Source organism: Microcaecilia unicolor, chromosome 2, assembly GCF_901765095.1.
Source record: "Microcaecilia unicolor chromosome 2, aMicUni1.1, whole genome shotgun sequence".
Lineage (NCBI taxonomy): Eukaryota > Metazoa > Chordata > Amphibia > Gymnophiona > Siphonopidae > Microcaecilia > Microcaecilia unicolor.
In genome coordinates this window covers 234,048,568-234,076,351 of record NC_044032.1, presented here as the reverse complement: position 1 = coordinate 234,076,351, position 27,784 = coordinate 234,048,568, and the positions used below count along the sequence as shown (strand labels likewise).

General features: G+C 42.1%; 1 protein-coding gene across 2 annotated transcripts in view; it reads left to right on the top strand.

Moving 5' to 3' along the window:
• The window catches only part of JAK2 (Janus kinase 2), a 283,942-nt gene that overhangs the window by 59,307 nt on the left and 196,851 nt on the right, over positions 1-27,784 (top strand). For both annotated transcript variants that reach the window (XM_030193799.1, XM_030193800.1), the window contains 2 exons: positions 7,761-7,999; positions 13,430-13,553. In XM_030193799.1, the coding sequence (XP_030049659.1) occupies positions 7,777-7,999; positions 13,430-13,553 (347 nt within the window). In that variant the 5' untranslated portion in view covers positions 7,761-7,776. The remainder of the gene's footprint in view (positions 1-7,760; positions 8,000-13,429; positions 13,554-27,784) is intronic.

The window sequence follows — 27,784 nt, the reverse complement described above, 5'->3', positions numbered from 1 at the left end:
CCCCATGATCAGTCAAAAAACAACCCTTGATGAGGTGTATCTCTTCAGTCCACAATCATATAGACATAATGATAATAATGCATGATTAATCAAGTCAAAGCTGTACTGATGTCCAGCGTGATTAAGACATTCTTACCCCTGTCTAGGTACCCATGGTCCTCACTGAACAAGGCTGTCAGACAAGTCTCTATACTGTGTAGTTCTCTAAATCCTACTTCTCTGGGGTGGATAAGATTTGCTTTTAGCTGCAAAATCTTTTAATTGAACAAAGATTGTCCTCTCAACTTATTTGGCTATAGAAGGCAGAGGGGAAATGGCGTGATAATTATTGCAGGAGGATTGGTCTAAGAGTTCTTATGGAGTAGTTTTAATATAGCAGTTTTCCTGGTAACAAAAATAGACTTAATTATCACAAGGAATAAACGGGTGCACTGACTGTAATTTTTCAAGAACTTGAGAAGAACAGGGCTCTACTCACAAGTAGTAGGCTTAATTTGCAATAAAGGATACAGGATTTAAAAAATGACCAAATATGGGATCAATCCCAAAGGGATTTTCCCATGTCTTGGAAAAGTAGTTTGGATAGATCAGATTTGCTGCTGTCAAAAGGGGCCTCAACTGTCTGTTTTGGAGAGTCTCTCCTAGTAATAGCTGTGTAGGAGCTGAGCTGGTACTGTAGTAAGAGAATGGTGTAACTCGGAAATCTTTTCAGTAAAGCAAGTTGTTCTGCAGAAGGGATATAGCTACTGCTACAGAATATCCTGACTTTTGATGGATAACTACTTTTCATAATTTGCTGAGGAGAGTGTTCCTTTTAAGTGGCTTTTATGATACATTTTGTTTTTTTTCTCTATAATTCAGTAGATTGGAGTCTGATTTAGATTTATTCTTTATCCAGAGATGTTCCATATGTCTAAGCTGCCTCTTCAAAAGGGTTAAGCCCTGATAAGGTACCTTTCAATATTCAAAAAGGTTCTACTAAAAAAAGGTGTCATAGCAATTTGAAGTTTGTGTACTAATGAGGCATATTTTCAAAGCACTTAGCCTTCCAAAGTTCTATATAAACCTATGGAACTTTGGAAGGCTAAGTGCTTTGAAAATATGCCTCAAAGTCTTTATAAATTTGTCCACAAACTGACAGCTAGAAACAAATTTTGTTCATGTTGAGAGTGTTAAATTCTGTAATGATTGAGCCTTCCTCATATAATACTGCTGGATTCCTGAAGACCCTGCAGAATACAGTTAAGTGACTAATCAGATCCCTGATCTATATGATCTTAGCAAAACAAGTATAAGGTTTGGATGAAAAGATGGTGTATAAAGAATGCCCTCCCCTATGAGTAGGACCCACAACATATGCTGGACAAAACTGACACTCCATAAGAAAAGAAAATGTTTGTCCTTTATTGGAGGTGGCATCTTCATAATGGATATTAAAATCTCTAAGGACACGAAGGTTGGGATAGTGTGACACAGTATCTACAGTCAACAGCATCCCATTAAACAGACAACAGTGAAGTAGTAGTATATATAGAACATTGGAGGAAGAAACTTTGCCTCTTTGTACATTGAATTTAGCCTAATCTCTCTGATAGGGAAGTACAGAGTTGGTCCTTTGCTTAGAAAGCAATGAGAATTCTTTGGGGCAACTTTACGGATGGAAAGAGAATCTACTTACATGGTAGAAAGTTTCAGTTGAGATAAAGTAATTCCTTTTCTCCGAGGACAAGCAGGCTGCTTGTTCTCACATGTGGGTCAACGCCCACGTCGGCCCAGGAATCGACATTTTGCAAGCAAAATAAAAGTTTTGCCAGAGTCTTCTGGTGCGCGGACTGATTTCTTGCCTGTCGCGTGAACACGTCTCGTCAGTTTTTCTTTCTCCGCGTTGAGGTGTGGTAGTTTTTCCTGTGCTCCTCTCAGGCCCAGGAAGAGGGCCCTGTAGTTCTGTTTAGTTTAGCCCCTTTTTAAAGTTTTCTTTCTTTTTCGATGCGCGTTCGGGTTATTTCCTTCTTTTTCTGCCTTTTTTTCTTTTATCAGGCACAATCGCGTCCTTTAATTTCGCCAAAGCCGTTTTTCCTTCCATGTAATCGAGGACACCCAGCGGCTTCAAACATTGTACTCGGTGCAACCGGACAATCTCAGGTACCGATACCCACGCCTGGTGTATCCAGTTCCTTGGGCCCGACCATAGCCCAGCTGCTCGTAGTCTGCCTTCGTATGAAGAAACGGACACAAGTGTCTCGAGAAGCCCAACGAGAGAAGCTTTTTTGGGCGGTCCAGTCCTTCGACATCAGTACCGAGGTCAGCGGCGTCGACATCGATGTCGGGAGCGGAGGTAAGGCATCGAGTGGGTCTCCTCCTTCCTCGAGGCCTCCTGATATGCATGCCCCCCGGCCCTGAGCAGACGTGAGGATTCCACGTCTTCCTCATCGATACCGAGGAGTCTCGATGAGGGCGTCGAGCGAAGGTGAAGAAGCACTCCTTCAACACATGGTGCTGGGAACTCCGGGGTGTCAAGAGAGTTATGGGATAGGAGGCAATGTACTGATGTGGATTAGGAATTGATTATTAGATAGAAAGCAGAGGGTAGGGTTAAATGACCATTTTTCTCAATGAAGGAGGGTGAATAGCGGAGTGCTGCAGGGATCTGTACTGGGACTGGTTCTATCTAACATATTTATAAATGATCTGAAATTGGAACGACAAGTGAGGTGATTAAATTTGCAGATGACACAAACTGTTCAAGGTTGTTAAAACACATGCAGATTGTGAAGAATTGCAGGAAGACCTTAGGAAATTGGAAGACTGGGCATCCAAATGGCATATGAAGTTTAATGTCAGATGCAAAGTGATGCACATTGGGAAGAATAATCCAAATCATAGTTACCTGATGCTAGGGTCCACCTTGGGGGATCATTGGTCTCACCCAGTATGGCTATTCTTATGTTTTTAATTTGTGTTTCCTCAACTGATATAAACTTTCCACCTTCATACCTAGCACTGTACCTCTCACTCTTTGTTGTGTTGTGTTTCTCCTATTCTTTCGTCTCTTCCCTTTGAGCTTCTTTTTAAATTGTAAGCATCTTTGTTGCCTCCACCATGGATAATATTGCAGTATAAGTGCTGTAAATAATTATATCAGTTAACTCATAATGCTTAGAAGACAGCTGAAATTACCAAGTTTTGTGAGCTGCAACAAGGAAGTCCTTAAAAAGCAATCCTCCGAATCTAACCAGTAACTTAGTAAGTGATGGCAGATAAAGATCTGAACGGTCCATCCAGTCTGCCTAACAGTCATACTCATGAACGTGGTATTATATACTATCATGGTCTTTCTTTGGTGTTATGAAAGTCTGGATAGCATACCAAGGATTAAGTATTGTTTTTAGAGACTTCCCTGATGTAGGTCAAACATAGTTCGGCCCTCTTCTAAGCATTCTTAAGATAATTGATATAAAATTTCCAGTTTCATATATGTGTAAATCATAGTTAAGAAAATACAAATTAAGATGAAATGTAAATTATAGGATAGTAGTAGTCATACTGAAAGTTGCCTAATGGGGGCTATATCCTCTAATGGTCCCCCTCCCTCCTACTGTCTGGCATCTCTTCCTTTCCTGGGGTCCTCCAAATTTGCCAAATGTTGCTGGCAGCAGCAGGAATGAAGACAAGCTGTCTCCAGCCAGCTCAGGGCTGCCTGTCGTGTCACATTTCCTCTTATGCATCTTCCTGTTTTTGGCCATAGGGAAGGCACTGAGCTAGCCAGAGGCAACCTGTCTTAATTGCTGCTACTGCTAGTGACCTCTGGCAAGTTTGAAGGACCACCTGGGTGAGGGGGAGAGGAAAGGATTCTGGGGCAGGAGGTGAGGGGAGGAAGAAATGCTGAGACCTGCGGCAGAAGAGGGAGAGATGCTGGAACTGTGGGTGTGGGAGGGTTCAGGAGGAGGGAAGGGAGAGTGACAGTTGCTGGATCTCCACGGAGGGGGCATGAGGAAGGGGAAGAGAGTGGGAGAGGTGCTAGACGCTTGGGGAAGAGACAGGAGGGAGGGAAAAGAGGAAGAGATATCAGACCCCTGGGGAGGGGACTGGAGGGAGAGAAGAGAGAAATGCTGGCCATGGCTGGAGGGCATGTGGGAAGGAAGGGGAGAAGCTGGACATAAGTGGAGTAAGGGACACGGAGGCAATGCTGGACATGGTGAGAGTGATAGGGATACAGAAGGGTGATGCTGAACATGGGGAGGGAGGATAGCAGTGTTCTCCTCAGACATTTTTTCCATCTGGGTGGTGTGAAGGACTAGGCTGAGTGGGAGTTGGGAAGTACCATACAGTATTCAAAAATTAAGTTAGCCAAGTGGTCAGTAGAATCAGTGGGACACACCCATTCAAAAGATCCTGAAGAGAACATTGGATAGAGAAGAGTATCCATGGGTGGTGGATAGGGGCAAAGAAGATGGATGGTGGACCTGAGAGAGAGAAAATGGAAATAGTTAAGGGGCAAGACAATTAAGAGAAGACAGAGGAAAGCAGAAACCAAAACTGGGACCAACATGATGAGAAAAATAAAATGACCAGGCAACAAAGGTCAAAATGATTTCTCAGTTCATAAATCAAAATGTGCATTGTGGATATCTTTATTTATTTATTTATACAATTTATATCCCACAATTTCCCACCCACGGGCAGGCTCAATGTGGCTTACAGCAGTCTGTAAAAACATACATCAAGTCAGCAAACAAACAATCAGTTTCTTAGAAGTGTAAGAGAGAATGGGTAAAAAGCAAAGAAGGGAAAAAGAGAAAGAGTATTGGTGATCAATATGACGCCTTGACAGAGACAGTTCAAAAGTAAGAGATGCTAAGCGGGATTTGAACATAAGCTTTTCCAAATAAAAAGGTCTTGAGGCGTTTTTTTGAAGGTCGGGTGATCAGGAGTAAGTTTCACCAATTTAGGTAGACCATTCCACAAATGAGCGCTAATATAGGAGAAGGTGGATGGATGCGTAGGTAGTCTTGTACTTGAGGCCACTATATACTGGGTAATGGAGATTTAGATACGAACGAGCTGATCTGTGAGAGTTCCTAGGTGGCAAGTTGATTAGGGTTGATTATATTGTGTTGTCTCCATGCAGGAGGAAATGCATTTCTGTTTTTCTCCAGTGTTGTATCTGTTTGATGACTTGTACAGGTCTTATCACATGATCCAAATTGGTTGGGAATGGCTGTAAGTAAATTTAGTATATCTAGCTGGTTAGTAGGTGATATCCAAGTTTGCTACCAGTATGTTGGAACCTCCATAGTGGTAAATTTATTCAAATCAAGGCTAAGCCAGTATCTAGAGCAGAGGCTTTCAACCCAGTCCCCAGGTCACACCCAGCCAGTCAGGGTTTTTAGGTTATCCCCACTGAATTCAGTGGAGATATCCTGAAAACCTTGACTGGGCTGGGCAATCCCTGAGGACTGGATTGAAAACCTCTGAAGCCTCTTTAAGACAAATATCTATACAATACATCTGTAGAGTTGCCAGGTGATCCTTATGATTCAGGTAGCAACACGATGTGCAATGCTTCCAGAACAATCTGTAGCATATCAAGCAGCTTGAAAAAATCTTTTTGCTTAGATGGTATAGACTCAAATGTTAAAAGATCTGTGTCACTCTTGCTTAAAACTTGCTGAACCCATCTGATTCCAAAAAAGCTTTATTAAAAAGCTTTTTCTTTTTTCTAGAGATACACAAGCTAATACAAATCTTAACCAAGAACCCACTCAAGTAGCCGATTCATCTGGCTGGTCCATGGAGAAAGTAAAGTTGTTTACTTGTAACAGATGTTCTCAATAGACAGCAGAATAAATTAGATTCATAATTCCTTCTACATCCCAGAAAGTTGATGTTAAACTATGGATGAACTGAGATGCATCTGTAAGGTACAATGAACAAAAAGACATTCATTCTCAAAATCTCTTCTGGTTTTTGAGCTCAGAGCTACCACATCTTGGCACCACTGATTTATGTGTCTGATTTATCCTTGCTGTCCATGGAGAACACTATACCCATAAGTGTAGGAACCTCATTAAAATATTCCCAAATAGGGTCATTTTTTGTGGGCTGCTGCCATGGTAGTTTATCTGTTCCTTCAGTAAGTTAAAAAAAATTGATAGACACATTTAGAATCAAACTTATGATCTGCTGTTCGCTTTGTTTTTCTCCCTTGTCCTTTGCATTTATATTCAGTCTCTTTTCCTCTGACCCCCAGATTTCTTCATTCACTTAGGTTTTTTATTTTTGTATTTTTAGAGAGAGAGTCTTGACTGTGTATGCGCACACACTTGTATACTACCTGCAAGAGCTGATCCAAATCATGTTGCCTCTCATCTCCATATACTGCTGTTAACTGACTTTATTATTATTATTATTATTTTCATTATGTTTTAAGAACATTTTAAAATTCAATTTAAAATTTTTAAATCCAATTTTTAAATAGTGTTTTAAAATTACAAATTTTAATGATCATAGTAACATAGTAACATAGTAGATGACGGCAGAAAAAGACCTGCACGGTCCATCCAGTCTGCCCAAGATAAACTCATGTGTATACCTTACCTTGATTTGTACCTGTCTTTCTCAGGGCACAGACCGTATAAGTCTGCCCAGCAGTTTTTCCTGCCTCCCAACCACCTGTCCCGCCTTCCATCACCGGCTCTGGCACAGACCGTATAAAAGTCTGCCCTCCCCTATCCTCGCCTCTCAACCACCAACCCCTCTTCCCCCCACCTGCTCTGCCACCCAATTGTAGCTAAGCTTCTGAGGATCCATTCCTTCTGCACAGGATTCCTTTATGCACATCCCACGCATGTTTGAATTCCGTTACTGTTTTCATCGCCACCACCTCCCGCGGGAGGGCATTCCAAGCATCCACCACCCTCTCCGTGAAAAAATACTTCCTGACATCTTTTCTGAGTCTGCCCCCCTTCAATCTCATTTCATGTCCTCTCGTTCTACTGCCTTCCCATCTCCGGAAAAGATTTGTTTGCGGATTAATACCTTTCAAATATTTGAACGTCTCTATCATATCACCCCTGTTCCTCCTTTCCTCCAGGGTATACATGTTCAGGTCAGCAAGTCTCTCTTCATACGTTTTGGAACGCAAATCCCATACCATCCTCGTAGCTTTTCTTTGCACCGCTTCCATTTTTTTGACATCCTTCGCAAGGTACGGCCTCCAAAACTGAACACAGTACTCCAGGTGGGGCCTCACCAACGTCTTATACAGGGGCATTAAAACCTCCCTTCTTCTGCTGGTCACACCTCTCCCTATACAGCCTAGCAATCTTCTAGGTACGACCACCGCCTTGTCACACTGTTTCGTCGCCTTCAGGTCCTCAGATACTATCACCCCAAGATCCCTCTCCCCGTCCGTGCCAATCAGACTCTCCCCGCCTAACACATACGTCTCCCTTGGATTTCTACTCCCTAAGTGCATCACTTTGCATTTCTTCGCATTGAATTTTAATTGCCTATCCACTGCAGCTACAGTTCTATGCCTTGGCCACAGATTATGTGCACTTCTCAGCTACTACATAGCGTACAGAAGACAGCCTTAAATAAAATGGTTACCAAAGTTATGGGTTTCTTCCCTTTTTACTGTTTGCAAGAGTCATTGTTATTTTGAATTGGAACTTCTGATTGTAAAAGTAAGCTTGTATGAAAGAAATGAGGTTAATGTTCCATCGGCCTTTATAAATGATTTTTTTTTCCCTCTTCAGGTAAATCTCTGATAAAATGATAGCCTGCCTTACAATGACAGAGATGGAAGAAACAGCAACTACTGCTATTCATCAAAATGGTGATCTTCATGCAAATGCAAGTACCACAAAGCAGTCAGAGTCCGGGCTTCAGGTTTATCTTTATCATTCCTTGGGCAAAGCAGGAGGAGATTATCTACAGTTTCCAGTTGGAGAGTACATTGCGGAAGATATTTGTATTGCTGCAGCTAAAGCTTGTGGTAAGAATTAATAGAAGTGATAAACATGAATTGAACTCAGAGTCTGGTTCTCTTACTGAAGATTATATATATCCATAGTTCTTTAAAATTTTCTATCAGTGGAAAATGCCATAACTGGTGAAGGTTCCATTTTAAATGCTAGGTAGCTTTGCTGTTACGTTCTTATTTGGATCTTGCTGGTATGTCCTTTAGACATGCAGCTAATGCATTGTGAATCTGATCTTACCAGCAGTTGCTAGTCACATTTATGATTTCTTGTTTAAAGATTATGTGAATGAAATTTGTACGTAAGCAATTGTCAGAGTGAAAAATAGAACAAAAGCACTTAGGTTTACTTACTTTATGAAAATAGTGTTTGTATTCCATGGACAAGCAGGATGAGTATATTCTTACATGTTTGTTTTTGTTTGTTAGGTTCTTGATAACCCACCAAATCCAAAACTGGGTCATGGTTGTTTACAATCAATAAAAGTAAGGGAAAGTAAAAGGAAAGCCATTTGAAGATAGGACAGGATATTCAGTCACAACACAGACATACCCAAATTTAATTTAAAAAAAAAAGGATTAAAAAATAAGTAAAAATTCTTAACCCTACATCCTAGGTGGAATGAAGGTCAGCTAGACTCTGATATGGGTAATTTTGTTCTGAATGCCAGTTGAAAAAAATATGCTTTCAGAAGGAATTAAATCTAACAAAGGAAAGTTCAGAGCGTAAATAAGGAGGCAAACTGTTTCAGAGAGAAGGTGCCAAGAAAAAAAATAAGCAGAGTGCCAGGTAGACTCAATGAGCATTCTTAGGAGATGGAAAGACCAACCTGTGGGAATCTTAGGAAACAAAGTGATCAGGAAGGAGTATATGGGATTGTAAGTGTTGACAGATACCATGGACAACCCTGTTGAAGTGCTCTGTGAGCCAAACAAAGAACTTTAAACAAACACCTAACTGAACTGGGAGCCAATGCAATTGAATGAAAAGAGGGGTGACATGATCATAATGCTTAGCATGGCACAGAAAGTGAACGGCAGAATTTTGCAATGTTTGCACTCGGAGAAGAAAAGCAGGGATCCCACACAACAATATTACAGTAATCAATGCATGTAATAATAAAGGTGTGAATTAAGGTATGCAGTGATGAAAAATCCAGAAATTGACTAATGATGTATAATGAGGGAGTCCGTGTGGAATGTTTCCTAGACTACTCTTCTGAAAGCCTTTGGAATCATTGCATACATATGCGCCCATCCTTTTGCATGCCACTATCATGGGACCCTCTCATATGGGGTGCCTTGGGTGGAGGCCAGGAAGCATCTACATTTCTCTACCTTGAAGCATGCAATTTACCTTGCTTATTTCTTGAAAATTGTTTCAGCATGTAAGTCCTGTTGCGTGGGTAGTCTTTCTTAACTAGGATATTTTCCGTGGCTCACTTGGCTCTCTTAGGCCTCGGGCACCAGACTAGATGTTTTTTTGTCAAAATCAAGCTGTTTGATTTTGCTGAGGCCATTTTGTCTGGATATGTCCCAGAAAGCTGTCAGTGGCTTTAAGATGTGGAACAGGATCACTGAACACCCCAGGCCCAAGCCTTACCCTGATGTCAGTTGCTTAAGGCAGGCAGACACTCGGATATCCCCTGGAGAATACTTGTATGAATCGAATGCTGAGTGCTCCTGGATGTCTGAAGCACTTGAGTTCTTTTTGGAGGAGGGGTCTTCCCTCAGACTTCTCCCCGCTGCATGAGAGGTGCAAGTCTTCCCCTGGGAAGCTATCATTCTCTGATTTAATGATGAAGATGGCTAAATTTATGGTGGAGATATTGGATATCCTCCAGTTTGATAATCTCCTGAACGAGGCTGCAACAGTGACCCTGTACAGATTTCTGAAGCTGGTACAATGAAGATGGAGACCCCATCTCTGTACAGTAGATCAACAAGAAGGTAGACTCTGGGTATAGAATCTAGAAGGCTCTGAGATTCGAGAATCTCCAGCTTCCTCACCATTCCATGATGGTCAAATGTGCTGTCAAAAGAGGACTTTTGAATCTTTTTGGAAGAAGATGTTTCAGAATGCTATACTCGCCCATTGCATAGCTTCTTATCAGCTCTTAATGAGCGTTTCCTTGCAGAACATTGCATGCAGTGTGGCGGAGTTCATAGACACTCACCCCTGGAAGAAGGCTGATGAGCTCCATCAACTAGTAGCTAAAGAGTGGGAGTGCAGAAAATACATGATCAGGGAGACCTGTGATATTTTTGATACGGGGTCCAGGGCCTCCGCAGTGGGGATTGGGATCGGCAGGCATCAGATCTTGAGCCAACCATGTAGAAGAAGCTGGCAGATATTTCATGCTTTGGGGTGACCTTTTTGTTGAGAAGGTGCAGGAGGCTGCTATTCTCAACAAGCAACACTTGAACGCTATGAAGTCTCTCTCCAGTCCTACTTTGCCAGTAGGAAGGGAGGCTGAATTTTTTTTTCCATAAGGGGTGGCCTCTTATAACCTTAGTCCAGTGGATTCTGAAAATAGTCCAGATGCTCTTGGTGGGCAGTATATAGAGAAAGTTTGCAATTGGAATGACTCCCTCTAAATTGCCCTATAGCAGAATTAGAAAAGGTTCAAAGAAGAGCGACCAAAATGATAAAGGGAATAGAACTCCTTTTGTGTGAGGAAAGGCTAAAGAGGTTAGGGCTCTTCAGCTTGGAAAAGAGACTGATGAGGGGAGATATGATTGAGGTCTACAAAATCCAGAGTGGTGTAGAATGAGTAGAAGTAAATCAATTTTTTACTCATTCCAAAAGTACAAAGATTAGGGGACACTCAAGGAAGTTACATGGAAATACTTTTAAAGCAAATAGGAGGAAATATTTTTTCACTCAACAAATAGTTAAGCTCTGGAACTCTTTGCCTGAGAACGTGGTAACAGCGGTTAGTGTATCTGGGTTTAAAAAAGGTTTGGACAAATTCCTGAAGGAAAAGTCCATAGTCTGCTATTGAGACAGAAATGGGAAGCAACTGCTTGCCCTGGGATTTGTAGTATGGAGTGTTGCCACAATTCGGGTTTCTGCCAGGTACTTGTGACCTGGCTTGACCACCGTTTGGAATACAGGATACTGGGTTAGATGGACCATTGGTTTGACCCAATAAGGCTACTGTTATGTTCTTATGATCCAACCATGCTTTAACTTCTTCTACCAAAGAGCAAAGAACTGTTTCCATGCTATAATCTTTTCTAAAGTCTGATTGAGAAAAATAGAAAATGATATGACTCTTAGATAGCTAATTGGGAAGTAACCATTGCTTCTATAATTTGTACAAATAATGAAACAGAAACTACTAGATGATGATTGGCTATAATAGAAGACTTTTCAGACGGGTTCTTAGGCCTTGGGGGGTAAATTTTTTTAATTTAACAGAAGGGAACAAGACATTCTTTCCCATGCCTCAAGATAAACCTAGGCAAAATGTCAGTTCATTGTAATTTCCTCTCAAAACACAAAATGACTTTTCATCCATACAGAAGCCAGCAAAAATATTTCTTAGGTTTTGGACTTGGGGCGGAGTAATTTTTATCATGTGTTAATCTCCTTTCTAGTAACCTCTTGCTAGTCTTCCCATGTCGGAGACCACTCCATCTGATGGCATGGCAGATAATTTCTAGTCTTAGCAGGCATTCCTATCCTAGTGGTCCCTGGATTGGGTTATGGCTAACAAGATATTTAAACAGTGTGGAATTTCTGAGGGATTTTGGTTTGCAACTTCACTGAAAAGAAATGTCCAAGTCTTTTTGCTTTAGAAGAAGGTCAGAAGAAAAACTAGTATCAGACATTGTGCCTCTTTCATGGAGACGGGTTTACTCTGTGATTAAAGATCTCTGAAGATGGGAGTTTCAGCCCAAGGAACTATTATCCTCATATCTGCATCTCTTGGCCAAGGCAAATTTTGGTTTTCTCTCCTTTGGTTTTCTGATTGACTCCCATTCAAGTCGAGCAATTCTGCAGTCTTGGCCAATCAGACGCAAGGAACATTTCTCTTGAGACTTTTGCCCACATAATCTGGATACTGAAAATGAATTGACTTGTTCCTTTTGTTAAAAAAAAAAATCCTTCAGAAAATTTTGTATGTTTTAAATGGGGGTGCTTTGTCATCTGGTGTGATGGCAAGATCCTGGATACCTTTTGTTGCTCAGACTACATTGTTTGACCCCCTATAGTGCATTTGTTAAACAAATAAGATTTTAACACTGAATAATAGTGGTAGTCATTTTAGAAGACTAGTTGCATTTGAGACATGCATAAATTGGTACTTAGAATTAAAAAATGTATCTTGCATAAATGTTTGACTTTACAAAGCCGGGATTCATGTCAACAACCAAAGTGTGTGCAAATAGCAAGAGGACATGGTCTGTGAGCATTTTGGGTGGGACTTGAGCCTAGAAGATAAACATTTAGATTCAGTAAATGACACCTAAATAAATCGGCGCCGGAACCCCCCCTTCCCCACAAACACTTAAGCATTATTCTGTAAGCTGTGCCTAAAGTTTGGTTCAGTTTATAGAATAATTCTTAAGTGTTATGGTCATGAGTAAATGTAGGCGCGACCATTTGCACCAATGAAAACATGGTGCAAATGCCCATACCTAAATTTACACATGGAGCACTGTTATTCTGTAATTATGCATATAACTCAAAACCATGCCCCCCATTCACCCCAAAATGCCCATGATAGTCCCCTTTCCACACACCACTTTTTCAGGTCTTGCATAAAATTTTCCTAACTTTACTCACAAAACACCCAATTAGTGCCAATAATTGCTTGTTAGGCAATTATTGGCAGTAATTGGCTTGTTTAAATTGTGTGTGCAAATTGGCAACACGCCTAAATTTGCGTGCACAATTTTTGGCGACCTTTACAGAATCAGGGAGGAGTAATCCATTTCAGAAGGGGAATAAATGTCAGTGTCCTAACAGATGGATGTTGAGATCTACACTTTCTACCAAGTTTGTTTAGGTTTTGGAAAGCTGCTCTGATTTGAGCAGCATTCCTCTGGAGGAATTAGGGAAGGTTGCTCCCTTAACCACCAGTGGTTTTTGTTCCCCCAAAAGCCAAACTGACAAGGGATATTGGTCTCCATGACAACATCAGGAAAATACATGTTTATATTTCGAGCTGGCTAAGATCAATATGCATGTGCTGGCACATAATACATCTGTGGCTTTTTTTTTCTTTCCTTTTCAAAAATAGATCTGTTGTGCCTCACGCACTCAGTGAATAAACGTCGTCTTCCGTATTTTAGAATAGCTTCAGTGCAGCAGATTCTGTTCTAAAATACATGTGAAACTTGGGACTTCTGACCTGGACATCTCAATTTTGAATTCTTCGTCCTTTTTAAAATGGACCAATAATGTAGTAATTTATTTTTTATTCTGTTTATTAGGTATCACGCCTGTATACTGCAGCATGTTTTCTTTAATGAATAAGGCTGAGAGGAAATGGTACCCTCCAAACCATGTCTTTCATGTAGATGATTCTACCAGATGCATTTTGCTGTATCGAATAAGGTATTGTATTCAATTCATTTTACACATCTGATGTGATGAATATATGTCTGTATTGTTTTCAGAAGTTAATCACCCTTACTAATGTCCTGCAGTATGGAATTCCAGAGATGAGTTTCAACTCTTGAAAATGTCTGATTAGGCTTTTAACATCTTACTGAAGACATTTATCTGGAAAATTTTGTGTGTGATTTGTTTGTTAGCCCAACAGTGCACCTGCCTTTTTGTTTTAGTGCTAGGGCTTTTAAGGACTTTTGTCAGTTTTACTGCTGAGATGATGTCTTCCACATTAGGATACTGTTCTTTACTTTTTCCGAATTTAACTATGGAATCACTTTAAATTTCAATTTCACTAGCCATATCAATGATCAATTTGAGCAAAAATTAAGATTTTCAAACCCGATCTGTTAGATCACATGGTACTCTCCTGTTAATGCTCAGCTTATCTATGTAGTTCCTTTTGTTTGGTAATTGTTTCATTGCTTATTATTCTTGTTGCTTTTAAGGCTTCTTACTACTACTAAAAGCAAACACCAGAATATTTTATTCTGAAATTTTAAAGTATAAAGTACATTCCCATTGATGTGTATATATGCAAATAGATCAGATAATATATATATTTTGTATTTTAGCGGTTTGCTTACATTTTCTATAAAAATGTAGAGTATGTTGGCAGACGAAGACAGACCCATCTAGTCTGCCCAATTTTCTCCTGGTGCAGTGCTCAGATTCTAGGTGATCTCAGGCTTTCCCTTTGCTTCTTCACGAACAGGAGATCCTTTTTGTTAACTCCAGCCTTCTTGAATTTCATTGTTTCTACTAGGATGTTATGTTGATCTACTATGTTTTCTGTGAAGAAATAATGTTTTCATCGTGGTGGCTTCTTTCTATTGCTTTCAGCTTCCAGCTCAGTTGGAACTGAGGCCATGACCCTTCGTTTTCAGTGAAGACTGGATTTTTTTCTCTGTTTATCTTTGAGGTCACTTAGCCCAGTCATTGCAGTTAACTTCCTCAACCCCAAGGGTCATACACCAGGGCTAGCTCTGGAATCCTGCAAACATAGGCCTTAAATATGATCTCAAGGTGCTGCTGTTGCATGATTCCTGACATTACCTCTTCCTATTGTTTGTGAAACCTCTTTGCAGCATCCCCTGGCCAGCCCAAGTAATGGAAAAGCTAACCTGCATAGCAGTGTCACTATCCACCTTATAATTGAAAGAGAAAAACGCCTAGATTTCGACCCAAATCGGGAGATAGATGTTTATCTCACAAAAACGAATAAATCTGTATAATGGAAAGCCGATTTTGGATGTTTTCAACTGCACTCCATCGCGGAAGCGTACAAAGTTGACGGGGGCGTGTTGGAGGCGTGGCGAAGGTGGAACTGGGGCATGGTTATCGGCCGAGGAGAGATGGGCGCCTTTCGCCGGTAATGGAAAAAAAGTATGCGTTTGTAGCTAGAATTTAGGGCACTTTTCCTGGACCCTGTTTTTTCACGAATAAGGCCCCAAAAAGTGCCCTAAATGACCAGATTACCACCAGAGGGAATCGGGGATGACCTCCCCTGACTCCCCCAGTGGTCACTAACCCCCTCCCACCACAAAAAATGATGTTTCACAACTTTTTATTTTCACCCTCAAATGTCAAACCCACCTCCCTGGCAGCAGTATGCAGGTCCCTGGAGCAGTTGTTAGGGGGTGCAGTGGACTTCAGGCAGGTGGACCCAGGCCCATCCCCCCCTACCTGTTACAATTGTGCTGCTTAATGCTTAGTCGTCCAACCCCCCCAAACCCACTGTACCCACATGTAGGTGCCCCCCTTCACCCGTTAGGGCTATAGTAATGGTGTAGACTTGTGGGCAGTGGGTTTTGAGGGGGATTTGGGGGGCTCAACACACAAGGGAAGGGTGCTATGCAGCTGGGAGCTCTTTTACCTTTTTTTTTTTTGTTTTTGTAAAAGTGCCCCCTAGGGTGCCCGGTTGGTGTCCTGGCATGTGAGGGGGACCAGTGCACTACGACTCCTGGCCCCTCCCACAAACAAATGCCTTGGATTTATTCGTTTTTGAGCTGGGCGCTTTCATTTTCCATTACCACTGAAAAAACAAAAACGCCCAGCTCACAAATTGTCGAATAAAACATGGACGTCTATTTTTTTCGAAAATACGGTTCGGTCCGCCCCTTCACGGACCCATTCTCGGAGATAAACACCCATGGAGATAGACGTTTTCGTTCAATTATGCCCCTCCATGCCACTAGGTCACATCTAGAAATATTCTGATGTTCCTTTTGAGTCTACCCTTTGTAGACCTATACTGTGACCTGTTGTACAAGAGGGAGGGAGAGATTTTAATTTAGCTCACTGCTTCTTTTCAATAATAGTTCAAGGCAAGTTACATTCAGTACAGTAGGTTTCCTGTCCCCAAAGCACTTACAATCTAAGTGCCCGTTTACTAAGGCACATTAGTGTTTTTAATGCGCCTACAATTAGTGTGTGTGCTAACTGTGTAGGCACCTATAGGGATATTGTAGGTGCATACACAGTTAACGCACGTTAAAACGTGCCTGTAACGCGGCTTAGTAAACAAGGCCCTAAGTTTGTACCTGAGGCAATTGAGGGTTAAGTGACTTGATCGAGATCACAAAGAGCGTCAGTGGGCTTTGAACCCTATGTTCCAGGATTCTAAGCCAACTGCCCTAACCTTTACATTGCTAACGTTGTTTCCTCAAAAAAAAAAAAGTTTGCTTCTTGTTCATTATTTATATTTTTGTGTTTGACTTAACACCCTTTTAAAACAGCCTACTAAGGTAGTGTATACTAAAAATTATAAAGCCATGAGAAAGAAACATATCTCAGAAATTCCTAACAATCTCTAGGAAAAATAAAAAGACAATAAAAGTAAAGAATATTAAAATTACAATTAAAAAAAAACAACCATTCATATTGTGCTGAATGCACACAAATCATGTAAATCTCGATTCTACCCAGAACATCAGAACCTACCCAACAACCCAACTTAAAAGTCTGGACAACAAAAAAAAAGGTTTTTTGAACCCTTCTCTAAGATTAAATGGGATAGAGTTCCATAATCATTGATTTGAATATGCAAAAGATATATGATGGGTCAATGCCAAACTAATCTTAGGAGGAGGAAGATAGAGTAAATTAAGCTGAAATGAGAGCAAAAGTTGCGAAGGAGTATAAGGACACAGCCACATGGCCAATTTTTTTATTTTTATTTAGAACAGTTTACAATAATTCACCAAAGATGACGATGTCAAGCAATTTGCCAAGAAATACAAAGGAAAATATTTAGGGATAATCCCCTCTTTTACTAAATTTTACAGGCATTAGTCCACTAGGAGGGAGACTGATCAATATACCATAACCTGAGAGGAGGTATAAAGAAAGAAATAAGAAAGCATCTAAACTCTTTAAAAAGTCCAGAAGTCATTACAAGTTTTAGAAGCTCTTGTGTCAAAAAGAGAACGAAGTTGTAAGGGTTCAAACAAATGAAAACTAACATTCTCCGAGGACAAGCAGGCTGCTTGTTCTCACTAATGAGTCGACGTCCACGGCGACCCCCACCTTCGGAATTTTCCAGAGGAAAAACAGCAAACTTAGAATCCTCCAGAACGCGGACCGCACATGCGCGGCCATCTTCCTGCCCGCCGCGCAAGAGTCCCGCTTCAGTTTCTTCTTTTCCGCGGTTGGAGAGTGGCTGCTTGCGGTCTCTCTCCATTCGGCCCCTGAGGAAACCTTCGCATTTTGAGCTTTGCTTGTTCTTTCTTTTTCTTTTTTTCTAATCCTGTTTCCTTTAAAAAAAAACAAAAAAGTCCCTTACTTTTAGTTTTGCCCTTTCTAAGTTTTTGTTAGCTTTCGTCGCGGCTCTCTTAGGCCGCGCGTACACGTTCTTCCTTTTGTGCCCTTTTTCTTGGCACAATCGAGAATTTTGATTTTGCTGCCGCGATTTTTCCGTCCATGTCATCGAGGACTCCCAGCGGCTTCAAGAAGTGTTCTCGGTGCAGCCGGGCGATCTCAGGTACCGACCCCCATGTGTGTGGTGTCTTCAGTGCCTTGGGCCTGACCATTGCCCAGATGTAAGTTGTGTCTTAGCCTTAAAAAACGGACACAGGCATCGAGACAAGCTCAGCGGGACTGTCTGTTTGGTGCTTCGCCCGGTTCTTCGGTGTCGACATCGGCACCGGAGATGGCACCAACATCGGCACCGGAGGTGGCATCGACATCAGGAGCACAGGTAATGGTTGTCCGGAGACCACCACACGCTGGGATCAGTGAGCCATCGAGTGGGTCTTCACCTGCCTCAACGACTCCTGCTATGCAGGCCCACCGACCACTTTCGGCCCCAACCCCGAGGAGGCGTGTGGATTCCACGTCCTCCTCGCACGTCATTGGCACTCCTCGGTTCCAACATCGAGCGAAGGCTAAGAAGTACCGTCATCGCTCTCCTTCTACACATGGTACCGGGAGCTCCGGGGCGTCGAAGGATTCGGCACCCATGAAGCATCTACGCTGGGAGGACTGCTCATCCTCCATTCAAGGGGTGTCGGTGCGTTGGTCATCAGACAGCCCGGTACCGCCTTCTCACTCTTCGCAGGTTCTGCCTCCGACTCCTGCACTGGCCCCACAGCCTTTCCCGGCAGAGACTCTGGACGAGCGCATCCGAACCATTCTCCCAGGTCTTCTGGAAGGGCTGCTGCGTCAGTCTGTTCCGGTACCTGGGGTGCTTGTGCTCTCGGTACCGTTGATGGAAGCGGCAGCTGGCTCTTTGCCTGTGGTGAGGTCTTCGACGCCAGTGCCGCTTGCAGCATCGGCTTCGGCTGCCACCCAGGTTGACTCCCTGTCAACATCGTTGGAGGGAGCTTCATTGCCGCCAGCACGGGAGTCGACCTCTCGATGCCGTCGTTCCTCGGAGTCGAGACGGGCCCAGTTTCAGACTGCAGTCAGAGAACTCTTGTCCGGCACCGAGGAGGATGCCTCATGGGATGAAGAGGAGGATCCCAGATATTTCTCATCTGAGGAGTCTTGTGGTCTTCCCTCTGATCCTATGTTTGTGCAGCGCTGCGTATGCCTTGTAGCGCTATAGAAATGCTAAATAGTAGTAGTAGTAGTAGTAGTTCACCAGAAAGAAAGGTTTCTCCCCCAGAGAGCCTTTCTTTCTCTTCATTTGTGCGGGAAATGTCTGTGGCTATTCCCCTTCCCTGTGGTATCGGAGGATAAGCCCAGGACTGAGATGCTCGAGGTCCTTGACTATCCTTCGCCACCTAAGGAGTCATCCACTGTCCCTGTGCATAATGTCCTTAAGGAAACATTGCATAGGAATTGGATGAAACCACTACCTAATCCCACCATTCCAAAAAAAGCTGACTCCCAATATCGGATTCATGGAGAACCTGAGTTGGTGAAGTCGCAGTTACCTCACGACTCTATGGTTGTGGTTTCCGCTCTCAAGAGAGCCAGGAGTTCTAGAGATTTTGCCTCGGTGCCCCCAGGACGGGAATCTAGAACCCTGGACTCTTTTGGGAGGAAGGCCTATCAGTCCTCTATGCTCATGTCTAAGATTCAATCATACCAGCTCTACACAAGCATCCACATGCGGAACAATGTGAAGCAACTGGCGGACTTGGTGGATAAGCTCCCTCCGGAGCACGCCAGGCCTTTTCAGGAGGTGGTCAGGCAGCTGAAGGCATGTCGTAAATTCCTGTCCAGGGGTGCTTACGACTCTTTTGATGTTGCATCCAGATCCGCTGCTCAAGGTATAGTGATGCGCAGACTCTCATGGCTGCGTGCCTGTGACCTGGACAATCGAGTCCAGCAGTGGCTTGCGGATGTTCCTTGCCGGGGGGATAATATTTGTGGCGAGAAAGTCGAGCAGGTGGTCGAACAGCTCCACCAGCAGGGAAAACGCCCTCGACAAACTCTCCCACCAGGCGCCTTCAGCATCTACCTCATCAGGTAGACGTTTTTTCAGGGGAAGGAGGAATGCTCCCTTTGCTTACAATAAGCGTAGGTACAATCCACCTTCTCGACAGCCTTATCAGGCTCAGCCCCAGCGCGCTCGTTCTCGTCAACAGCGTGCACCTCAGGCCCCTGCAGCTCCCCAGCAAAAGCAAGGGACGGGCTTTTGATTGGCTCCAGTTGAGCATAGCCGCTATAACAGTGTCTATGCCGGACAATCTGCCGCTCAGAGGGAGGCTAAAATTTTTTCACCAAAGGTGGCCTCTCATAACCTCCGATCGGTGGGTTCTTCAAATAGTCCGGCTAGGATACTCCCTTCTCTGTACCTTTTCTAATTCCACTATATCTTTTTTGAGATGCGTTAACTAGAATTGAACACAATATTCAAGGTGCGGTTGCACCATGGTCCAATACAGAGTCATAACATCCTAATTTTTGTTTTCCATTCCTTTCCTAAAATGCCTAACATTATATTTGCTTTCTAGTTGCTGTCGAATAGAATCAGCCCCAAATACCGATCCTTGGGGCACTCCATTACTCACCTTTCTTTCCTCCAAGTGAATTCCATTCACTGCTGCTCTCTGACGTCTGTCAGCGAACCAGTTTCTAATCCAGTTCACCACTTTGGATCCTAACTTCAGCTCATTCAGTTACTTCACAAGCCTCCTATTAGAAACCATGTCAAAGACTTTGCTGAAGTCCAATTAGATTACATATAGCACATGCTCTCAATCCAGTTCTCTGATCACCCAATCAAAGAAATCAATCAGATTCATTTAACACAATTTTCCTTTGGTAAAATCATGTTGCTTCGGATCTTGTAAGTCATTGGAGTCTAGCTATTGTACTATTCTTTCCTTCAGCAGTGCCTCCTTAATTTTTCCTACTACTGAAGTGAGGCTTACCGTTCTCTAGTTTCCCACTTCTCCTTCACCATTTTCTTGGAGAGGGACTACATCTGCCCTTCTCCAATCCTGTGGAACCTCCCCTGTCTCCAAAGATGTATTATACAAATCTTTAAGAGGGTCTACCAGAACATCTTTGAGCAACTTTACTAGCCTTGGATATGTCATCCGGCCCAGTGGGCTTTGTTCACGTTCAGTTTTTCATTTGTTCATAACACTTCCATGAATGTTGCGATATATACTCCACTCTCATATGTCTGTCAGCCAACAGAGGTTGTTCATCCAGGATTTTCGAATATTTGTTTAGTATGTCTTCCTTTTCCTCATCACTCTCCATATACTGGTTCTCAGCAGCTTTCGGTTTCACAATTCCATTTCTAGCCTTTCTCCTTTCCTCAATGTACATGAAAAAATTATTGTCACCTCTTTATATCTCTAGTTATTTTTCTTCTGCCTGCTCTTTTGCAAGCTGTATTTCTCTATTCACTTTGAGTTTTATGTGGTATTCTTATCTCTGTTCTTTCTGCATTTTTCTGTACTTCATAAATGCCATCTGTTCTGCCTTTATTCTTTGAGATAATTTTTTGGTGAGCCATATAGATTTCCTTTTCCTCTTGCTTCTGTTTACTTTCCTTACATAAAGATTCATTGCCATTTTGCTGCTCCTTTCAGCTTGGACCACTGACTTTGCACTAGAGTGTGACACAGGGACCCGCAGTAACCGCAGGGACGGGGAGAAGGTGGGGATGGGAAAGAGCCCACGAAGGTGGGTACAAACTTCGTCCCTTTCTCGTTTTATACTTTGAAGCCTGTTAATGAACTGGACTGTCATTTATGTTTGAGTGATGCAGACAATATTTTGATTTTTGTGGAAAAACAAGTAAACATGCTGCCCTCAACTAGCTAATTTGCATGGGGGATCGTGTACATCCTGCTACCAGCACATCTTCTAAGAAGATATCTTCTATTGCAGGAAGGACTGTGGAAGACAGGAGAACTAGACTCAATCCACGCTCGTCCACGCTCTTATTACCTCTCGCCTGGACTACTGCAACTTACTCCTCACCGGCCTCCCACTTAGCCATCTATCCCCCCTTCAGTCTGTTCAGAACTTTGCTGCACGTCTCATATTCCGCCAGAACCGATATACTCGTATCACCCCTCTCCTCAGGTCACTTCACTGGCTTCCGATCAGATACCACATTCAATTCAAGCTTCTCCTTCTTACCTACAAATGCACTCAGTCTGCTGCCCCTCACTATCTTTCTACCCTCATCTCCCCTTACGTTCCCGCCCGTAACCTCCGTTCACAGGATAAATCCCTCCTTTCAGTACCCTTCTCCACCACCGCCAACTCCAGGCTCCGCTCATTCTGCCTCGCCTCACCCTATGCTTGGAACAACCTTCCTGAGCCCTTACGCCAAGCCACCTCCCTGCCCGTCTTCAAGTCTTTGCTTAAAGCCCACCTCTTCAATGCTGCGTTTGGCACCTAACCCTTACCGTTCAGTGAATCCAGACTGCCCCAATTTGACTGCCCCTATCGGACCGACCGTTCACTTGTCTATTAGATTGTAAGCTCTTTGAGCAGGGACTGTCTCTCTTTGTTAAATTGTACAGCGCTGCGTAACCCTAGTAGCGCTCTAGAAATGTTATGTAGTAGTAGTAGTAATCCTGAGATTGTTGATGACTACTTATTCATTCACAGATTAAAACATCATAACAGTGCTACGTAGGGCATATGTCTCTCCTCTAGGGCGTGCAGAATAGGTTGTATTTTGTACCCCTGGGCATTTTAACAGGGTGGATTAGGATTCCTTGGGGTAGTAGAAATCAGCTATTGTTGGGGTTGGAAGGGTAGAGGGGTGGTGGTGAGGAGGGTTATTATAGCTGCTCACTGTTATTATTGTTTTCTATTTGTAATTTATACACAATAGTTGCACAGCATATTGTTCCTTTTTATACTTTAATAAAATGATTTAAATATAAAATCATAATTGTTCGAGGCTTCTGCAGATGAGGACAGAGCCTCCGGGGACAGGGCAGGAACGGAGACAGAACCTGCGGGGACAAACTTTGTCCCCGTGTCATTCTTTACTTTGCACTTCTCTTATATCCTCCCATCCTGCTAGTTCTTTCCTCAGGTACTCCCATATTTTATTAAAGTCAGCATGTTTGAAATTCAGGACTTTGAGTTTTGTGTGTCTACATTCCCCACTCCCCTTTAGCTCCTATATCAAACCATTTGGTATAAGATCACTGCTGCCCGGGGGGTGGGGGGGGGAGGCACCCATCTGAATGTTAGACACATTTTCCCCATTTGTAAGCACAAAATCTAATGTTACCTCTTCTCTGGTGGATTCTACCACCATTTGTTTGAAGGACGGCACTTAGTTGGATGCCTTTCAATCGCTCTACTTCTTTCCGATTCTGCAGATGAAACACACTATCCTGCATCCAGCAAGTTGAAATCTCCCAGCAACAGCACCTTACCTTTCATTTCTAGCCTTTGAATATCTATAACTAGATCTTTGTCGAAGCTCATCAGGCCCTTTCCTGTGTCCCTGAGATATTTAGTGCTGACCCTCTTTTTTTTTTTTACTCCTTACCTTTACTGACTTCTTTCTCTCTATTCTGTTCTGGCATGAATGATTTTGCTGTAAAATTGGCGTTCCTTTCTTACTTTGTTTAGCCTGTACATCTTCTGCTCATCAGTCGAATGGTATAGTAAATTTCAATAAACTATTTTCCATTTTGTGTCGGAGGTCTGTGGTCAACACCTATGTGAATAGTGGTGCCACCTTCTCTTGTCAAGATGATCCATATTGCTTCCTCCTTTCCCCAGTTGCCCTGAATTTCAGCTGCTTTTATGTTTTTTATAAATACACTTTTGGCCAGCTCTGTTCTTCCTAAAGAGATTATAGCCCAGTATGATTGCATTCCATTCATAGGAGTTATTAAACCATGTCTCTTTGACAGCAACAAGGTCTAAGTCTTTCCTCTAACATCAGGGCTTGCAGATCTTGCACTATGTTATTCAGACTACGAGCATTTGCGCTCATTGCTTTCCAGCTATATTTGTTTTGATGCTCTCACCTTTTGCATAGCTTTTTGCCTAGTCTCTCCTTCCGCTTGATTGCTGATAAATGATTTGCTAAGATGGTTTATTCTATTGTTCTCACGCTGTTGTCCAACTTTTGTTTTTGCCGGGGGTGACTTCTTGAACTCACCTGGTTCTGTTTGCCACCCCTGTCTTCTAACACTTGGAAATATATTGACTGAATTTCTCAATCCTCTTTCCTGCCAAAGAGAGATGTAGGCTGTCATTACATATCGCCTTTTTTTTTCCCATGTATTGTCCCAATCTCTTATGTATCTAAAACCTTGTTGATGCCAGGCTTTAAGCCACTTATTGAAGTTTTCTGTATTATGTTATTTTTCCTCTCCCTTTCCTTAGGTAGGAAGCACTTCAGAAAAAAACTGCAGTCTGTACCAAAAACTTTAGCCCCTCCCCAAGCTTCTGAAAGGTTCTCTGTACGTCGAGTTTGCTATTTTTAGCCAGATCATTTGTCCAAGGTGGATAAGTACATCAACCTTAGAATATTCTTTCTTTTCTAATCATACTCGGTACTTTGTATTCCTGCTCACCGAGGATCCTACAAGATATTTCATGTTGCTGGTAACTACAGACTGTGATCTAGGTAAATGCCTCTGAGTTGCCAAGCATCAAGATTTTATTTTTTTGAGGGTGCCTCTTGCATTGACTTAATTTCTGGTTCAGATACAGTTCTGATTTCCTGGGTATCATAATGCTTCAGTGCTGCAAAAGACTTTTGTATTACCACCATTTGGACAGGGGGAAGCCTCTTTGCCACAGGTCGTAGTCATATTCTACCCAAGCTTACTGTAGTCCATGTGTTTTTGGGTAAAATGTAAATCTGAATTGGAGGCGTCTTTCACCTACCAAGCAGCCAATTGATGGAACAAACTAGCGAAATATAGTAGTCATCAATATGACTTGGTTGTTTCAGAAACTGGTATTGTCTGGATAATAGTACATGATGTTTTATGTTAATGATCAAAAGCTAATTGGTTTGCTATATTGTCCTGGGGTTTAATTGGTTGTATACTATTTTTGGCTTTTTTTTAATGTTGTGCCTCTAGGAGTATGTCTTCTTTCTTGTGTGAACTGCATCAATCCATTTATGATTACTCGCAGCACAGAAGTATTGAATGTAATGTAAAAGTAAACTAGTTGGATGCTTTGTAGTCCTGTGTTGAGAATTGGGGGGTCCCGAGCCCCCCCCAAGAAGGCTAGAGTGACCTTAATCTGACTCCATCTCTAAATAACACTAGTACTGGGGTAATCAAGGAGTTATTGCCTCTAAGGGAGACGTTAGGTCTAAGGAAAAGATACCAGCCTTATAACAAACTGGATTTAGATTACAAGTTATACAATGCATTTATACTTACAGCCTTTGATCATTAAGTGAAGCCCACAAATCATCATTTGGAATGAGGAGTTTATTTGCTAAGGTATAAGTCAAATCAGTGATTGACAACAGGCATGTACAATCAATTAATTATAGGAATATAATAAGCTACAAACAGGTGTTAATTATTTGCTAATGTTTTATAATTTCTTTTACCAATTGGAGGTTTTACAAGGGAAAGCAACTAGGAAATTTGTCAATTTTGTTGGACACATTGGTTTCCCTTGGAGAGAGAGTGCCAACCCTTGTCTCTCTAACTCAAACCAGGAAATACCCTGATTTTTATAAGTGCCTTCAGGATATGGATAATATGACAGTAGATATACCTGATTGGATCTATGCTAATGTCATGGTTGTCACTGATTGGCTCATGCTAATGAGTAGCTTCTATCTTGCTAACATGGTTTTGTCTTTAGCTCGCTTCTTAAGCAAGACCCTGCTCACAGGAAAGTCTCCCTCCTCTCTGGAACAGCTAGTTCTCTATTTTCTTTGCACCTGCTATGACTCACTTATTTCTCAACTTGTTTTTCTAACTTACATTAGAGAAAATTCCACTTTGTAACAGATACGGGCTTCCATTTTGTGTTGAAATCCTCCATTTTGTTTCCATATCTATTAACTTTTCCTAATTTAGCTTATTTAGGCCTCAATGTGGGCTACCAACTAGGCCATACTTTTCCAGTAAACTCCCAGTTGTGTCAGCCATCAGATTTCTGACTCAGCCAAGGTCTGTACTGGCCTGAGCTCTGTGACTGGGCCCACCACCATTCCAGTGGGGGGGTCTCTGGCTGTACCATAATTATACACCTGGTAGTGGCTTTAATTGCAGCCAGTTCTGCCTGAGTTTGATAAGCTCCTTTTGCATAACACATAGTTAACATATAGGGCAAGCTCTGAGCCTGTACATGGTTTGCCTTAAGAAAAAGGCACCACAGTTATTACTCTGAAAGAAAGTCATGTTGATTGACAGAACTGTAGAATAGCTGTGTTATGGCAATGAGTACAAATTACTGTTATGGCAATTAGTATAAATTGGGAAGAGTACCTGGTTGGATTGTCTGTTGGAGCACTGCATTGGCTCCCTATTTTTCTATAGGGTACGATTTATGTTTTAATATGTTGACCAATAAACATATTTAAACAAGAACAGTAAAAGAAATACATGACCAAGTAAGCATTTCCATATTTCCTCCCTTCCCCCTCCACACATCAACAAAAGTGAACAGTGCTTCCACTCTAAAGGAAAATCCTAAAGAAAGTCACAGAATCAATCTACTATATGCCATGTGTGGCAATGATGTCCAAAAAAGGTTCCAAAATCAAAGTAAAAGCTTTGCCTGGTTTAGAGTCCATATTGTCTACAAACTGGCACTCCATCAAAAGCAATCATAGGTATGATTTAAATTTAGTGCTAGTGTTTAAAATGTAGGATTTGCCGCTATCTTATATGTCTCAGATTTTGCTACATTATAAGCCAAATTGATTTTTACATTCTGAAAATACGCAACAGTTGACGTTGCCTTCCATGACTCGGTTGCATTATATTGTTAGTGTATCTTTTGTAGGACCTGTAGTGTGGAACAAACTGCTACTACATTTGTGGTTATTAAAAGAGCTTTAGTAACTTGAAGAACATGTGAAGGCGTATTTGTTTGCTCAAGCCTATTTTAGACTTATGAGTAGTTAGGAGCTGAGTACTGCCAGGAAGTAATTTTTTAATATACGTTTGTTTATATAATAATATTGGGCCCTGTTTGCTATACCATGCTAGAGACACGTTAGCATTTGTAGCATGCGCTAACCATGTAGACACCCATAATATTCCTATGGGCGCCTACACGGTTAGCACGCGCCAAAAACACTAGCGCACCTTAGTGAACAGGGCCCTTTGTTTTGTGTTGTGCAGCAGGCTTTGATCCTGGCAACCTGGGTTCGATTCCCACTGCAGCGCTTTGTGACCTTGGACAAGTCACTTAACCCTCCATTGCCCCAGGTACAAACAACTTAGATTGTGAGCACCGTAGGGACAGAGAAAGTGCCTGTATATAATGTGTACAGCGCTGCATACGTCTAGTAGCACTGTAGAAATGATTAGTAGTAGTGTTGTTGGTTGTTTTTTTTTTTTGCTTTGTGTGCATTTTGTTAGCTACCTAGTGAATGAGTGGGTTATAAATGAATAAAGTACCAATTATGTATATTAGGGGCCTGAAGTGAACTGTAGATCTACTTCTTATAACTTATCCTATATTTTCTGCATTTAAATGCAATAATACTCTGTATTTCTCATTCCGGAATGGCGATCGCCATTACGGCATAATGTAAGCCACATTGAGCCTGCAAATAGGTGGGAAAATGTGGGATACAAATGCTGCAAATAAATAAATAGGATATGAAAGGAGGGAATTAGTCACAGGTGGGCAGAAATATAGCAGATTATAGGAGCAAGCAGCTCTGCTAGTGAGAGACAAGGAAGCTTTTTTTTTTCCTCCTGCATAGGATAGATGGAGGCAAGGTCAGCAAACTTCTAGGAAGGAAGAAAGTGAGGGATACAGAGGTAAGAGAGTGGTTTGATTAGTAGATTCTAAACCTAACACAAAAATCTGAAAATATATAAATTCAGAAAAGATTTCAGGCTTGTGGTGCTTCTTAGGAATTCTCAGCTCTCCAGGAAGCAACTGTCGCTCTCTTACAGACAGTCTATACTAGGCACCAGGTACAATGGAGCCATTTAAATTAAACCTGTCAGCTCAGTAGTAGGAAGAAGACTCTAGCACAGATCTGTGTGTGTGTGTATATATATTTCTCCGAGGACAAGCAGGCTGCTTGTTCTCACGACTGGGTGACGTCCGCGGCAGCCCCCACC